Raw genomic sequence first — 18057 nt, 5'->3', positions numbered from 1 at the left:
CATGTTCATTTGTCGATGGTAAGCTGCTATAAACGTGCAGAAATCTGTGCATCCTGTGGATTTCTCAGAGCTGCAACATCAGCGTATATCCATGAAATGTAATGTCCCTGCTAAATGTAAAATCTGTAAAAGATGATTTAAAAAAAAAAGGTGAATTTCCAGCACCTGCTTATCAAAGACTCCAGATGGAAATACCGTATGTAGGATGTAACAATGAGCAAAGTGCACGGCACTGCTATCTGCTTTCAGCATTACTGTCGCTGCATGTTTATTGGCTGGAGTTTACGTTTGTGAGAACTCGGTGGATTTCACTCGGTGTGGCAGAAGTTGAAGGCAGCGTAGCCGCATCAGCTCAGTGAAAAGTGGGTGGGTTGTTGAGATTTAAGTTTCCGCCTCGTTCCTCCTCTGCTGCCGTCTCAGGAGCCTCTCTAACTTTCCCTGGACTTATTGCATTAGGGTTTGTTTTTTCCCCTGTGAATAGCTGGCAAAATGCGAAGTACTGTACTGATGATTTAGAATTTTCTTTGACGTTTTTGACAGTGCATCAATCACCAGCAGCATTTCCCGTCTCATTATTTGGGATAACTGATCAGGCTTGCAGATCACAGCTTGCAGATGTGTAAATCGTGGAGGTTTCTGCTTAACTGGACGCCTGCGCTGCTTTGCTATTACTACCTCTGTCATTATATGGCTACATCCACCTACACATAAAACTCAGCTGAAAACAAGTTTATGAGTGTTCTCTGGAGGCTGCTGAAATGAATGCTGGGAAATGCAGGAGTCCACCGTGTGAAGCAGGAGGGAGGATAAAGGGGCAGCATGCAACAAGCTGGGACAGACTGATTTCACATTTCAGGAGGGTTGTTTTTTTGCAATACTCTGGATTTTTCATCAAGTTTTTGGTTATAACTAATGTTACATTACATTAGGTTTTTTATCACACAGTCTGTTATTTATTTTTAAATGTTCTCCCTCCTTGTGACTGCAAAACACTAGGCTTTCTTTGATGGATTACTTGTGTCTCAGGTAGGTCTAAAGTTCGTGCAAGAGGACTTTTTCCTCCTTACTGTAACAGAAGGTAATTTGTCAAAGCAAACATCTATGGTTTGTTGCAAGAAAGGATGCACAAGTTTTAGTTAATCATATATGTCAGCGGTCTCCAACCTTTTTTGCACCATGGACCGGTTTATGTCCGACAATATTTTCACGGACCGGCCTTTAAGGTGTCGCGGATAAATACAACAAAATAAAACCAGAACCGGCACCAAAAAAGAAGATTTATTCATAACACTCGGCTCGGGAAAAGACCCAGGGACACTGACGATAACACTAAAAACGATAAAAAAATAACGATAAAAACCCTGAAAGCCATAAATTTCACACCTGAACCTCAACTCTTGCGGCCTGGTACCAAACAACTCACAGACCGGTCCGTGGCCCGGGGGTTGGGGACCACTGATCTATGTGGTAAGCTACTGTTTGCATTGATTGCAGCACTGGATGGTTTTTCCTACAGTGAATTGCAACACAAACTCACTGTTCACCACTAATGGGACTGTAGATGTGCCACGTGGTCTGGATGTGGCTCAGGAGGTTGGTAGTTCAAGAGATATTTTGAGCTTTGTAACATGGTGTGTTATCCTGCTGGATGACACACTGTGGTCATAAACAGATGGATGTGGTCAGCAACAATACTCAGGCAGGCTGTGGTGTTTAAAGGATTCTTATTTGGTACTAAAGGGCCCAGAGTGTGTCAAGATAACATCCCCTACACCTTGCACCACCTCTACCACCAGTAGCCTGAGCTGTTGATAACGTGGGATTATTTTATTTTCAGAGATATATTTAAAATGAACATGAATCTACATGAAATGTATTAAAGTACAAAGCATTTGCTTTCAATATCTAATAATGGTGTAAAACAATAATTAAAGGGTAATGAGTCCATTCACATTGAGTTAATGTGCAATGCACAGTCCTATCCACTCTTAGATCCAATGGCGCTGTACATCTGCAGATCAGCTGTACAGATCAGCTGACCAGTGGTGTTGGTGAGGGGTGGGGGTGGGCGGGTAGAAGCTCCAGAAGACCAATCATATTTCACGGCTGTAGAACCAGTAGTTGCCTTGCACACCTGACAATACTCTTCTTCCTCACATGCATGACACAGCAAAGCTTTTTGGGTTCATTGTCTGTGAAGTCTTCAAACAAGCTCGATCCCTTGGGGGCGCCACTGTGCTTCTGTGCATCCTGAGTGGACGCTGCTGTGGAGGCGGACAAACTGTGTCCTGCAAATCTGGACACCATGATGTTGACCATCTGCATGAAGCTGAGCTTCTAGCATAGCAGCTGGTCACTGTTAGCGATCTCGTTCATCCCCCACAATGTGACTTACTCACATTCAGCCCTAAAAGCCGTTTTTCTCTCGAGTCCTGAGTTGTTGTCCAGTGACAGACAGGTGGTGATGTAATCTCTGTGCACCATTTATGATGCACCACTGCCTATGAAATCTAAACAAAACACTGATACCTATTGCACCTGCTGTGTTTTCTCACATCTGTTGTAAAATCGTCCTTTGTCAGGGTTTGAGTCACTCCGTCAGCCCGTCATCGCTCACAGTCCTTCTGTGCAGCATCGCGCTCATGTTCGAATTTCTTTCAAAATTTCTCATCTCCTCTCCAAAAGGTTTAGTCAGGTTTTCTCCAGCAGTCAGTCATTATTTGCACAATAAAATCTGATGTTTCCTGCTCGAATTACCCACCAACAGCCTGCTGCTTCTCTTTTTTTCCCCCCTCTGTAGCACTCACTCCAGTTTTGACTGTACAAGCTCTTCTCCCCTCTACCTTTTTCCCAGAAGAGGAACATAATTTAAGGTTCTCTAAAAATCCTCAACAACTCCCCACTGAATCGCACTACTGGGCTCAGCACTCCTTTCCTCCTCCTCCTCCTCTCCCCATCCCGCTTCAGTCAAGTCTTGCCCTAACTGTCTCTTCATCTACTTCTTGTTAAGTGCTGAGTGCGATCAGCAGCATCAGACTTTATGCTCTACCCCGCTGGGCTCCCACTGCTGCTGCTTATGCTGCAGCTGCTGCCCTCAGGTGCAAAAACACCTTGTTAGATATACAGCGTGCGTCGTCTCCTTCTGCTTATTACATTTCCAATCTGCCAGCTCGCAGCGCTGCGGGCCCACCGATGTTGTGATTTCCTTATCCAAGCTTTAATTTGCAGTGCCGGCTTTTCTCTCTTCTCTTTTCATCGTTTTATCTTTTATCTTTCTTTTGTGTTTCTCCCTCTCTCTTTCTCTGAGGGAATTACATAAGACTTTCTGTGTTTGTGTGTGTGTCTGTGTGTGTGTGTGTGTGTGTGTGTGTGTGTGTGTGGGCAGCATTGCATTTTATGTAAGGTGGACCTGGAAGTGGCTAGTGAAACATTTGTCTTGCTCTATGTTTTTTCTCTCATTCTCCCTCTGCTCGTCTTGTGGCCTTGTGTGTGTGTGTGTGTGTGTGTGTGTGTGTGTGTGTGTGTGTGTGTGTGTGTGTGTGTGTGTGTGTGTGTTCGGGTCATTGGACTGTAGTTGACTCCAGATCCACAATGATGTGACTCTCCAAACCCACTCAGAGTCACAAACACATGCACATATACACACAAACAACTTATTTAAAATTTTAATTATTCTTAAAGCAGCTTAATTTATGACTTGTACTTTTACAGTGATGCTGCTTGTTGACTTGTGACGCACATGTAAAGTGTGTCTGAGTTTTTTATTTTTTTGAAGGATAAACATTCATCCTTTGTTTTATTCATTTAAAACTGCCTGTCGTGAGGCTTGCCAAGATAGCAGTGGCAGATTTGCAGCTTCACAATTCAGTATTTTCTGAAACAATAGCTACTCGAAGTAAACAAACGCAGTCTTCGTATTTCAAGCCAACAAAATGGGATTTTCTTGATTGAAATTAGGTTTGAAATTTCTGACAGTGGACAGTTAGGCATGGCCGATAGCCGACCACAGCTCGATGAAACAGGCAGTATCAAGAAATAGGAGATTTTATTAACTTCAGCTTTGGCTAATGATGGGAACTCTTAAAGGAAGTTAGCTAAAACCTCAAGATCAGGCTGTTATAGATGTTATAGGGCATAGACTGCAGAAGGACATAGACCACATAAACAGTGGAGGTACTTACACCTGCATTTTTCCTAACACCCACAAGGGGCAACACCTCTGGTTGCAAAAGACAATGTTATTACTATTTATTGTGTTTTGTCTGATTCAAGCTGATGTTTCCATCCCTATATTGGTATTTTGGATGTGATAAACGAGGGGCTGATCCTACTGTGAAACCATATTTATGAGCACATCCTGGATAATCCTCCTTTCTGAAACTTGTGGCCAAATTTTCCAAAATTGATTTCATGTATATTATTCTATATGACCTCAAATAAGCAATTAAGAGCATTAAGTCATCAGGGAAGTGCTTAAAGTAGTCTGAGGTCGGTTTTCACTTCTATGGAGCCAGAACTCTTTGTAGTCACAGGTATTTTGGCCTCCTTTAACAATTAAGAGGAATCCAGGTTTAAGGCTTTTTACCCTCCCACGCTGTTCGGCGTATTGGGTGGCAGATCTCTGCAGGTGTAATCGATCAGCTACAGCTTCTTCGGCCTCATCCCATGCAATGGTTAAGGTGCGTAAATCATCAACGAAAGTCCTTCAGCATGTTATGGGGGCGGTCTGGTTTGCTTGGGCAGTCTTGGGCAGTTGGTGCGGGAGTTGGTGTAAAATGTGACGTCCAAAGCACATACACCGCTCAGTCACAATGCCATAGAGGGGACGTGTGGCCATCGATGCTGGGCCACATTGGGTCTATTGGGGATTTTGGCTGATGTTTTCCACGACTCACAAGCTTTAAGGCACTTAATTTTTTTTACTGGTATCTACATTTAACATGGCCAGTAAATGAACATTTAAAAATTAAAAAAGAGACAAGACTTTTAGCTCTGCAAAGTACTCTGGTAAATGCAGTACTTTAATCTGTTGCATTCCCACCATCTTCTTGATGAGACAGGACAGCTGAGGTGCTGCTGCCACATCAAATATTTGGTAAGCGGTTTTTTAAACATTAACAAACATGAAACATGGTGAAAAAGCTTTTTGATTAAAGCGCACCACTTTTAACGACACATGGATGCAATTTATGTGGAAAGGTCGTTTAAAATTACCAACGCCGAATGAAAGATGTCTGTATTTTTAAGGTAGTTGAGATAATAAAGCATGTTTTCTTTGATTTTATGGTCCGCAGCTCAACTCTTGGATCTGACCTTTGCAGCAAGTGGCTTCCTTTATTTAAATGAAATATGTAACCTTAATACTAACAGGTGTTGGACAACTAGCATTCTGGGTTTAAAAAAGGCTAAAGAAGAATAACAACACACTTAAAACTCTCCTCTCACATATGGAGAAAGCATCTTATATAGGTGGCTATTATCATAAAACACAGAGCCTAATGTGACTGATATGTGCTGCACTTGTTTCCTAACCTTTCCTGTGCTGTTTTCTGTTAATGGTCCTGCAGGGTGCAGACTGGGAACTGGTTTCTCCTTGAGGAGGGGAGGGTTATGTAATAGGTGACAGGAGGTGATGAAAAATGTGAAAATTTCAAATGTGATACTGAAAGGAAAACAACATTCATAATGCTTTTACTAATATCGCTGAAACAGGTCGCTGCGTGTGAGCTGTGCTTCGGCGGTCTGATGTAAGGGGAGGAAGGAACTGGAAATATAATGATTATTAATGACATCATTTCTTCAATTTCCTTAAGAATAAAAGTGACGTTTTAGAAAGGAAAGAAGTACGTCCTAGAAATAAAACACCTCTGCACCCCGGAAAAACCTGTCACCCGTCAGCCAACAGTGTGTGTGTGTGTGTGCGCGCATCTCCAACTTGTTAGAGAAAGGGTGTTTCACTGAGTGGGAATGCCTGGTAGGATGTGTAGGCCCAGGTTGCCATAGCAACCATCTGCTGCTACGCTCGCAAGCGTTCGCCGGCAGCCCACACAGTGTGACATCCAGCAGCAAGCCAGTCTTACAGAGAAAGTAACACTGTGACTGAGAGCTTACATTAAAGAGCCAAAAATAAGCAAACACAAAAAATCCCAAAAAACAGTGAATTAGTTCAATTTCACGTCCACGTAAAGGTGAATTTGTTTAGAAAGTGTAAGTGCAATAAATTCTTTAGGAATGCTGCTATAGTGGTGACAGAAGGAGGAGAGGTGTGCAGCATGTGATGCACAACAGACTTTGGCAGATTATAGAAGGAACAGAAGGATGTAAAGCTGCTTTAAATGTTCAGGAACTGTGAACTGAAGTTTGGTGAAACAGGCCTGCGCCACACTCGGTAAAAGTCCGAGTGTGGCGCAGGCCTGAAGGAGCCACAGTGTCATCACTAGGGCCACTGAGTTTAAAAAAAAAACATGGCAGGAAACTGGTGGTGTTTCTTCCACCAAGCTCAGGAATGGATTGCTAATATGATCTAAATGAGACCATGAATATTCTATCGAGAAAAAAATTGACTCACCACTTCAATCTCTTGACTTTCTCTTGTCTAATAATGCTATCTATCTCAAGCAAGTACAGTTTTACAGCACACTATAAAATATGCAAAAAATAAAAATGAATGCACTCTGCATAAATCACACACGCAGCACGACATAAATAACACTTTGCTGAGACTTTATGTGGGCTTTTGTGAGGGGGCTGGTAGAGGGGTTGGGACAGAATAAAAGTCCAAAATCTAGTCTTTAATCCAGAAAACACACGATGGTCATACACAGGATATCAGTTTGTGTGGCAAACAAGCCAAATGAGGGGCAGGCAAAAGTCAAGCCATATTTAAACAGAAATCATTAACAATCTAACAGGTGGTAAGCAAACAGCTAGAGGCTTATATACTCCACGGAAGCTGATGACTAATTGGAAACAGGTGTTGCAGACTAAACACAGGTCACACTAATGAGGGCAAACCATCACAAAAGGAGGGGACGCTGATAAAGACAGGAAGTACAACTGACAACAGTGTAAACATACTGACACTGATTAGGTTTTGGAGGACTTGGGTATAAAAGCTAACACCACTCTAACACCATGCAGTTATTGACATTTAACACTATTGTTTATATTCATAATATATTCTTCTGAACTATAATGAACAATTTAGTCTGTTCTACTCAAGTGAAGTGTTATAGTTTGTCTGGTGTTACATTAAAAGTGTCCCATCAGCAGTGTTGGAGCCTAGCTTAATGCTAAGCTAGCAGGTGGACGACACAAAAAGCTAGTCATGCTAGCTTTTGGTGGGGAAGGGCCACACCATGTGAATAACTTGTTATTATTACTGTTATTGTAGCCCATGCGACAGTATTGTTTGGCCTGTTCATGAAACTGGAATGATGAAATGCTTTTATAAGGTGTGGTAGGTGCATAAATGCTGTTTTATGCCATTGCTTGGTGGTTGCTAGATAACATGATGCTGTTTATAATTTATCATGAACAATTCAGTTTTTGAGGACATATGTGTGATGTTTTTGTTGTTGAATAAAAACGATACCACACCTCAATAAAAACATGTTATGTACATAAAAGCTAAAAACTGGTCATTTGTTCGGTTGTTGCCAGGCAGTGTAGTGACATCATAATATATTGTGTGTAATTCAACTGTTGTGGGTATAAATATTATGTTAATGCTGTGTAATTAAGATGACATCATACCTTTCTAAAACGTACTAGATCCTTAAATGCCACTAATAGGTCATTTTGCCTGTTGCTAGGCAACATGATGATACTATAATATCTGATATGGATAAGAACCTTGGTGGCCTGAGATTTGCCTGTTTGCCCAATTTGGTTGCTCTTGATGACTCTTGATGTTGTGGGACTTCATAAGCAAATAGATTGTTGTTATCATTATTATCAGTAGTAGTCTAACATGTGTTTATTTTTTTTATTAGAGCCTAAAATGCTTCATGACTATTTAATAAAACTAACGTAAAGACATTTCAAAGCTTTCCCTTGGTACAAAATGCTAACAACAGCAATTAAAATATGAAACCTAATCATTTTTTATGGGGGCAGAGAGTAAAAATATGAAACCTAATCATTTTTTATGGGGGCAGAGAGTAAACGCATCCATCCATCCTCCTACTCTTATCAGGGTCACAGGGGTTGGAGTCTAACCTGTCTAGAAGAGGTATACACTAGACAGGTTTCCAGTCTGTCACTGGGCTAACAGAGAAAGACAGATTATTTATGCACAATTTGTTAATTAATGAACCTAACCACCTTAACTACTACCTCTACACAGAAAGGATCTGGCCACATTATGAATGTGATCCCAGGACATCCCTGCTGTGTGGAAACAGTGCTAACCTCCTTGGTACTGTGCTACTGTACCACAATCTGCTTCTCTAAACTGCTTTCCTTAAAAAAAATCATGATTTTAAGTTTGAATTTTGAAATATTTGACAGGAACAGCTCGTCTGATTTGTTTTTTCTCTGGTTGCATCTGTCTTGCAGATGCAGGAGGTGGGCAGTTCCCAGCGAGGCTCTCAGCGGGCCTTCAGCGTCCTGGATCGTCTGCTGCTCACACATCCTGTGTGGCTGCAGCTGTCACTCAACCAAGAAGCTGCCCTCTACATCCTGCTCAGAGAACCTGTCGGGGTGAGGAAATATCAATCATATTACTCATACTATTTAATCAGGTAAAACAATAAATGATATAATCTTTTGTGCATACCAATGAACTGGACGGTTACATCTGTAACTAAAAAAGCAGGATTTCGTAAAATCTTAGGTGGATATGATTCCTGGCTCTCCCTGCTTTAGCTTCATATTTACTGAGGGTGGTCTAAATGTCCTAGTCTAACTATCATCATCATCTAAGTACCACAAATCAAGCTATTTATGCCAACTGCAATTCTCCACTAATTAAAATGAAATGTGTTTGATTGAAAACCATGACAATTAACCTTAATCATGAAGTGGACATCATCTCCTAGACCTGAGAAACTTAAAAAAATGTTTTGTTCTTATTTTCTGTGATGTTTTTTTGTGCTTACAGACATTTCTAGTGCGCAAATGCAGCTCTACCCAGAGGAAGGTGCTGTGTTTGAGGGTGACAGCAGACAGAAGTGCCTCCTCTGTTAAGGAGTGCTTCATCTGTGAGGAGGACTCCAGTGAGTATAAAACAAACTAAATTATCAGCCAACTGCAGTTGGAGCAATACACATAACACTCAACACGTCCAAAGCTGCCAAGAGTCAGGCCGAGTGAGATCAGGGGTGAGGGGATGTGGGGGAGAGGGCTTGTGTTTTAGTGCAGCAGGGTTGATATTGCAAACCACATGACTCTTATTTTTTAGAAGTTACCAACGTAGCCACTAAGTTGTCATCTTTGTACCTCAAAAACAGACCATGTCAGACATGCTTTTACATCTTTTTAAATGTGCACAAACAAAATTAACTGATAATTATTTTATCATATCACATGTAATGTTCAAAATGAGCCTTTTTATAAAACATAATGATCTGTTGTGAGAGCCTGGGGCAGGTGGAGGTATGCACTGGAGAGAAGGGGAATGAAAGACAGTAAAAAACAAGAGAGAATACATGTGTGAATGAGAGGGAGACAGGTGGAAACGTGAACATGCATGGAGCAGAGGACGTAAAGATGGAGGAGTTTAAATATATCCAAAGCAACAGAAAAAGCAATAGGAGAGTGAAGGGAGGGAGGAGTGGAGGCAGCCGAGTGTCTTGGTGATTTATGACAGAAGGATAGCAGCAAGAGTAAGAGGGAAGGTTTACAACAAGATGGTAGTGAGACCTGCTGTGATGTATGGTTTGGAGACATAGGCACTGACAAAAAGACAGGAAGCAGAGTTGAAAATGTTAAGATAGACAAGCAAGAGATGGTTTGGATGTGTACTGAGGAAGGATGGTGTACATATTGGACAAAAGATGTTGAATATAGAGCTGCTGGACAGGAGGAAAAGAGGAAGACCTCAGAGGAGGTTCATGGATGTAGTGAAGAAGGACATGCTTGAGGTTGGTGTGACAGAATATTGGGTTTGGGTGAGATGGAGCAGAAAGGTGGTACAATGATACAAATCATTGCTACTTCAAAAACTTCAAACTTCAAAAAGCAATAAACGAGAAAACTTTTTACTTTACACATTAATCTGTTAATAAGAGCAAAACAAATGGCTTTACAGAGGATGGCTGCACTGCTTTCTGAGATGCTCCTATGGATCCTGCTGCTGTTGAACGCAACAAATATTTAATAAACTCAGAGAAAAGCTCATTAAATAAATCCAATAATCAAATAAATCAATAAAACAAAGTAAACTTTAGTTTCTGTTAAAGGTTTGTCAGAAATGGATTACATTTATTACTGGTGAAGGTCAAACTTGTTACAAACTCATCACAGTGGTTTTCTACTCTCTTGTAGGCGTTTCAATGTGTAATAGATGAAAAATGTAGAGTCGAGTAAACGAGGCAAAACTCAACATCCACGGAAGTCGATCTGTGATTTTGGTGAAGTTTGGCGAAGTGTGCATGCACTAACTAGACGAACTAAACTGCAGCTCTTGTGCTTTCTGTGATGTTGGTGTTCAGACTGTCGAGAGAAAGCCTGTTTAACATGGATTGCTTTTCATAAAGGATTCTTTTCGTGGCTTCCTCTTAATTGGAGCGAGATTTGTTTTGGCAGCATGAGAGTGTGAGACAGACTGAAAACAGGTGTCTCATGTCAAAAGTGTGAGAGTTGACAACCCAGTCAGCGTTTGTGGCGCAGTGCAGCTCAGACACTCACTCGGTGAAGTGATGTGGGCCGGAGAGGATGGGTCCTCCAGATTTTTTTTGCAGCTGGCACATTTCCTGTTAAAGCTGAACGAGTGTCCCACTGCTCCCATTAGCTGTCAATCAAACTCTGTCTGTGTATAACCAGCGTTCGCCTTGGAGAGCTCAGCACTCAGCTTCCCTGACTTGTGTCGACTGGTGGCCTTCTACTGTATCAGCAGGTAATAATAATATAACTGATAATAAATCTCAATCATTCTTCTTGCTAACATTAAACCTCACTGGCCTACACAGAGTCCTGACTTCAGCCCAATATTTGGAATGACATGGATGGCCGAATGCCCAAATCTTACTTCTTAACAGAAGTGGCAGATCTCCCCTAATGCCTGCACCTAAATGGGAGCAAAGTCTTTGCACGCTGGGTCCTAAATCTTCTTCTGCATTTAATGCCCACTGGTTTTCAAAACCAGTTTTATTCCCGTAATTTTTAGCTGTCCACAGACTTCCTTGCATGCAGTAAACTTGACTGTATCTAGTTATAATTTTATGATCTCACATATCTTCAAACTTGAACTTTCTTTTCTTTTCTTTGATCTGCAGGGATGTGTTGCCTTTGCCTCTGCAGCTACCTGATGCCATCGCTAGAGCGTCAACACACAGGCAGCTGGAGGCCATCTCACACATGGGACAAGGTCGGTCACTGGTGACCTCTTTAAAAAATAAACTGCAGCAGCAGGTACATTCACTTGCTCCAAATAATAAGTGTTACTTAACGTAGATCAGCATTTTTGGGTCAGCCTATCTAATTGTAAATACTGCAGCCCAACAGAGCTGCTACCATACGGTATTTCCTATTGGTCCTACTCTCTCATAATTCACTAACCAGAGGGCTGTTGAGGGACTTTCCTCCCTTTTAACACTGAACCTAAATGAGATTTAAGGACTTTAAAGATGTTTTCAGGACGAGATCGCTGACAGAAAACCAAAGTTTAAAAATGAGAGAGTAAAGTAATAGCTGACTAAAGTGGTGGCTGCCAGCTTGCGTCTATTTTTAAATGCGCGGCATGCTTCTGTAGTGCAGTGAGGTGTGACTTCATTGCGAAAAGTGATAACCAGACTCTTTCTCATCATGCTTCTGCAAAATCAGTCTGCTTCTGGATCAGCTTGCAGTAAAAAACACAGGTTAATGTTGTGTGTTGTGCTGTGTATTGTTTTAGTTTTCAAGCATGTGAAACATTTAAAAAAAATGGGAACACTGTTTAAACACTTGTACAATAAAGTACAATAAAGACTTATGAAAATATTTAAGTTATATCCCCTCTCCTGGTTTTTCAATTAGACTTCTGGAGTTCTCCGAGTGCTTCAGACATCCAAAATGGACCGATGGAGCCAGTTGCATCCACCAGTCAGGCCCAGACTGGGGTCCAGGACCAATGTTCCCTGCTGTCAAGGGGCACACAAGGCAAACTGTGCTTCATTAACCCGCTCTTTCTGCAGCTGGAGGTTTGCAAGGTTAGTTGGTTAGAAGCTTTCTCTGAGACCTTTCAAGGACACCCGTTGGTGCTTTTCTGGCCTCTACAAGTGCTCTAAATCGAAGCCTCTGTGCAACTGATAAATAACTACACCCTGCACTTTACTTCATCTCTTATAGAAAAATAAGCAGTTCATCAATCCACCCTTGAATCCATTTCCTCCGTTTTTACAGCAGCCACAGCTCACAAACCACAGTGCCTCCAATAAACGGCACCGCTTCAAGCGCAGCATGCGGCTCCGGCTCTCTGAGTCGTCCATGAATCTGTCCCTCGAGGGGGTTGGTTCCTACTCGCCTCCCCCTTCGGTTGAGCAACCTGGTGGGTCAGAAAGGCTGAACAAGACCAACACCAACCCACAGAGGAGAGTTCATGCCGGTGCAGGCGTCCTGAGGAGAACCCCTGCCGTTTCACCTGGATCTGCTGAGGAGGATGACCTGATGTCTGTCTATGTGCCACAAGTAATAAGAGTCAGGATCTTTATTTGCACGTCAAAGCATGCTTATACTGATACGCATATGTGAGCACACCTCCTTTCTGTCTTGATTTATATTAAATATGTCAGTTTTCACATCATGCAATAACTTCTCCTCTCTTCAAGACATCTCCCAAGGTGGAGGAGCCTCCGAAGCCCCAGCCGTCTGGCCCAGCGGAGGAGCCAGGCATCGAGGTGGCACTTCTGGCCCTGGAACGCCGCCCGGCTCCATCTTTGGCTGAGCTCGACAGCAGCAGTTCCTTCAGCAGTATGGATGAGGATCATGACTCAGACACGGAACCTGAAAGCATGTTCCAAACCCAAATGCACGCCTACCATCGCCCGCCGCTCGTGCGCTCTCGAGGTCGCGGCGGGCTGCACCGCATGAGCGAGGCGTTTGTGTGCTTCTTTGCACCGGACAAGCGGCTCACCCGGCTGGTGGAGGAGCTGTCCAGAGACAGGCGCTCAATCTTCGGGGGCATGGTTCAGGACTTCCTCCTAGAGCAGAGAGAGGTGCTCAAATCCCTGACGTCCTCGCCTTCGGCATCTTCCTCATCACGCGTGACCTCCGTGCAGCTTCTGCAGGGTCTGCGCCTCTTTCTGTCCCAGGCCAAGTGTTGCCTGCTGGACAGCGGAGAGCTGGAGCCTCCCATTGAAACCCTGGTGCCAGAGAACGAGAAGGGTAAGCAAATGCAAACATAATTAACATGCAAATACACTTTCATATGAAACACGGTGTATTTAAAGCATAGTTTGATCCATATTTTTGAAATTTCTCTAAGCTGGAGCTGAAGCTGGTTTATTAGCAGAATCTTATTCCAGTGAGGAACATTTAGTTTTTACTTTGTTACACAAATAAAAATAACTGGAATTCAACATGAAGTATTTTTAAGTTGAGTTTCCTCCTGAGGGTGTTTTGCGGTGTCCTAATGGTTGCTTTGAGTGGCCTCTGTGGATCCGAATTGTTTTGAGCTCATTGCACAGATTGAATGTTGTTGTAGAGAATTTGAGGTGAAGTCAGTCCTCATAGTTCGAGCTGAAGACATGAGCATTGTCCTGCTGGCTTTGCTTTGTGCTCTTATCATGGTGGGGTATTCCTAGTCTGCTGGACCTGTGCCCTTATTTTCCCATTATCTGGATTCACTTACTCTTACACTGGTGATCAGGATAAGTGATCACACGAAGGTGGTTATCAGCTCAATGAGTTAAACCAGGCTTTATCAATCTAGCTACAAGTGTGTTCACAGGAACGGGTTAGTGTTGGCAGCATCCTGTGATCATAATCATGGATAACAGTGCAGGCAGCAGAGTGGCTGATTTTTACGAAGGAAGATAAAACTACAATATTACAAAAAACATATGAAGAGGTTACGCACACAATATGGACTGAAAGTGACACAGCTGCTGCAGACAAATCAGCAATGTGTGTGTGTGAGAGAGGACAAACTCTGTACAGTAATTTAGGATTAAAAGTAAGTAAAGAGTGACAATATTCACAAAGTTTAATCTATTTAAAGACAGGAAGGAGAGCCCGTCTGCGTGGGTTAACAGACTTCTCAATATCACAACTTTATCACCTGCTGCACCAGTGAGGTTTAATGTTCTCTGAGCAAGTAAAGAAACAATGGAAAAACAGAATTCAAATGCAGCATGAATTTGATATAAAGTCCACAAGTACACATCCGTTTCCCATTTCAGAATCATATCTTGATGCTTATAGAGCAATAAAATCGATGAAAAATCGTAGTCAGTTTTAAAAGAAAGAGTCTAAGAATCTCTATCAATTACTGAAACACAGAGACTTTATGCTCTATAGAAAAAAACTTTAGACCCTCCAACTGTCCACAAACAGAGGTCTGAAGGATCTTCCAGGAATGGTGATGCTATTTTCCAGAGAACAGATTGGCTGTGATTTCATACATGATGATCCCCCATGTGGAGATCAAGCCACACACCCTGAGAAGAAGAGGGCCTCAAAAACTCACAAAAACTAGTAACATCCATATAAAAGCTAAATTTCATTTTAGTGAGATGATCAGTGTTATCCATTCAGCTGTGAGTCTTTTCAATGCTGTAGTTGGCACTGCTGGTCCTCTGCTTCTATAGCTTGGTCATTTTGTCAATAATCTGATTGGTGTGGATGATCCTGCCCACCACTCCCCCCTGCCAGCCCCGCTCCGATTGGACTGCTTCACTTCCTTAGCATGTATCTTCAAAAGCACTTCACACCTCAAAGCAAAACTAAACAGTTAAACATGATTGTACGACATTCAGTTTGAGCCACAGAGGAGCTCAAAGTAAGTTTGCTTCGCCGAGGGAAGGATTCGATCGAATTTAGCTGACTGTGCTGGATCACAGTCTGAGCACAATATCCTCACCACCCTTTCTCATATGAATGCTTGATTGGTTTATCACATTTAAAAAAGGAGGCGATGGTGAGTGCACCGAGGGACCGAGGAGAGATAGAAATGTGTAAAACAAAGCAAAAAAAACAACAAACTGTACTATTAGAAAACAGTGATTCAATAGACACTGTGCCAGAGGACGCAGGTCTGTGGAAACAGACAGCCTTTTCTGATAAATGGTGGGCTGCTCGGGCTCCAGTGAAAGGCACTGTCAACACAAAGTAGTTTGCGTGGGGGGGGCGGTTGGGGGGGGGGTAGAGTCTCATTCAGCGGAGCTCATATTGTCTCTGGTATTTAGAAAATAGCATTAGGAAAGCCCGGCCCGACGCGCCTGCACTCACATCCATCGCATTCAAAGCGGGATTCGTCTCATTATTGTAAAGACATCGCAGGGTGTTACTCTGGAAGCATTCTAGTTAGATCTTTTGACACGCTCCTCTGCGTAGGTTTGGTCGTGTTTGGACTGCTTTGTGTGTGGCCGAGCGTTTGCGTGTGTGTGCGTCTGCGCTCGCAGGTGCGTGCGCTTGTGTGTAAATGTGTGATGACGGATGGTTGCCTGGCTTCACAGGCTTCAGGGGAGAGCGGTCGGCCGCTGCCTTCCGTCCTCCCTTTCCTTCCTTCCTTCCTGCGCTGCAATTTTGATTTATCTCGCTTTGCGTCGGTGGGAGGCATTTGCATTTTTTTTTTCTCCCCCTCGTTTATCATAAAAAGATATCACAGTCCCACGCTCACTTGAAGAGCAGCACGATTCAGAGGAGGGTGGGAGGGAGAGATAGAAATAGGCAGGTTACTTTGAAAATGTAATCAGTTACTGAACTGTGAGTAACAACTCAAAAAAATAACAAGAAGAAAAAGAGAGAAAAGAAAAAGTCAGCTTTTTTTCTGTAACGGGGCTGTAATCACATTACATGTAATCTGTTACTCTCCAGAGCTGTGAGAGAGAGAGACATCGAGCAGAGAGGGAGGTGGATAAACAGAGGCTGGAGGGTGGGAATGATTGATCACAAGGGGGAGTGCTATAGTAAGGTAGATGGGGGAGATGTTCAAGGATTATGCAGTAGGGAAACATGAAGCATGGAGAGGAGGGAGTGGAGGATATTGATGATGAGTGGAAAAACAGTGTGCACTGGAGAATTGTTACCCACTTAGTCAGGACTGCCCACTGACTGCAGGAGAACCACCGAGTGAGTGTTTTTTACACGTGTAAGGGAAGGCTCGCATGTGAACCATTACATGTACACGAGTTCACTGTTGTCACCCAAAAACAAAATGAAAAACAAAACCAAAAGAAAAAAAATCATGCACTCCTGAGCTTTTCAGAGGATGGGAAAATGTCATTTCTAATTACATGATCAGGGAGCTTTAAAGGAGTCGTTTAACATTTGCAGAAATATGCTCGTTTCTTCATTAGAGGCAGGTTTTAAAGCGTGTTTTATCTTTAGGGAAATGTATGTGAGGACCTGCTGAACAGAAAGCTAAGGTTTACCCTTATTTCAGTTCTGTGACATCTGTGAAGCACTTCTCTAAGAATTGTGGGTAAGCAGGCGAGACTAGAGCGAGGAGGGAGCCAGGTTTGTGCAAGCGAGGTGGAAAATTGGCTGGGAGTTACAAAGGAGTTCCCAGAAAAACTAACAAAGATGAGAAAGTATAGCTTATGCCTGCTGCTAGTTAGAGCCACTATTGTAGTTTCTGGGATCCCTAGTTTATGTAATGAATACACTGTATTGCCAGAAGTATTCATCCACCCATCCAAATCATTGTTCAAATTAATCCCATGACTACAGGTGTATAAAATCGAACACCTAGCCCTGCAGACTGCTTCTACAAGTCCTGAACCTTCTACTTATGCAAGAATAGCTCACTCTCAGGAGCTCAGTGAACTCCAGCGTGGTACCGTGATAGGACGTCACCTGTGCAGCAAGTCCAGCCAATAAATTTCCTCACTGCTATGTGGATATTCCACAGTCAGCTGTTAGTGGTGTTATAACAAAGTGGGAGTGATTGGGAACGACAGCTGTTGAGCCATGAAGTAGTAGGCAAGAGTTCAATCACACAGGAACTCGTAACGCTTCAGCAAATCAAAACATTTTGGACAGTTCAATGCTCCAAACTTTGTGGGAGCAGTTTGGGGATGTCCCCTTCCTGTTCCAACATGACTCTGCACCAGTACACAAAACAAGGTCTGTAAAGACATGAATGAGTGAGTGTGGTGTGGAAGAACTTGACTGGCTTGCACACAGTCCTGACCTCAACCCCAAAAAACACCTTTGGGATGAATTAGATTGGAAACTGAGAGCCAGGCCTTCTGGCCCAACATTAGTGTCTGACCTCACAAATGTGCTTCTGGAAGAATGTTTAAAAATTCCCACAAACACTTCTAAACATTGTGGAAAGACTTCCCAGAAGAGCTGAAACTGTTATAGCTGCAATGGGTGGGCCGACATCATATTGAAGACTGTATTATTATTAATTATAATGATACTATGCAATCAAAACTACCAGGATGTTTGCCATAAATTATGGAAACGTGTTTCTGCCACTAAAAAGACTCAAAAATTCGACTCACTCTGAAGTTTCAATTTTGAGATAATAACTAGAATTTTTGATTTAGCTCTGGAAATAAGCGTTCATAATAAATTGTCAGAAGGTCATAGATCGCTTTTCTTAGTTTTTTCTTTTTTTTTTTTACACAGTATCTCACCACCTTCAATCTTCTCAGGCTTTAACACGCCCAAGGCGATGAGGGATGATGGAAATGACAGTCTAGACATTTTTTTTCTTGGAGCAGTTATGTGCTGCTGTAACTATGT

General features: G+C 42.5%; 1 protein-coding gene across 1 annotated transcript in view; it reads left to right on the top strand.

Annotated features, from left to right (window-relative positions):
• Nucleotides 1–958: 958 nt before the first annotated feature.
• si:ch211-168d1.3 (ras and Rab interactor 2) overlaps nucleotides 959–18057 on the top strand; it is a 30199-nt gene continuing 13100 nt past the window's right edge. Inside the window, exons 1-8 of the mRNA XM_039599852.1 lie at nucleotides 959–1026; nucleotides 8560–8703; nucleotides 9104–9218; nucleotides 10987–11059; nucleotides 11439–11530; nucleotides 12178–12350; nucleotides 12544–12828; nucleotides 12969–13524. Of these exons, the coding sequence (XP_039455786.1) occupies nucleotides 8560–8703; nucleotides 9104–9218; nucleotides 10987–11059; nucleotides 11439–11530; nucleotides 12178–12350; nucleotides 12544–12828; nucleotides 12969–13524 (1438 nt within the window). The 5' untranslated portion in view covers nucleotides 959–1026. The remainder of the gene's footprint in view (nucleotides 1027–8559; nucleotides 8704–9103; nucleotides 9219–10986; nucleotides 11060–11438; nucleotides 11531–12177; nucleotides 12351–12543; nucleotides 12829–12968; nucleotides 13525–18057) is intronic.

Source organism: Oreochromis aureus, linkage group 3 (genome assembly GCF_013358895.1).
Source record: "Oreochromis aureus strain Israel breed Guangdong linkage group 3, ZZ_aureus, whole genome shotgun sequence".
Lineage (NCBI taxonomy): Eukaryota > Metazoa > Chordata > Actinopteri > Cichliformes > Cichlidae > Oreochromis > Oreochromis aureus.
This window is presented reverse-complemented; position numbering and strand designations above follow the sequence as displayed.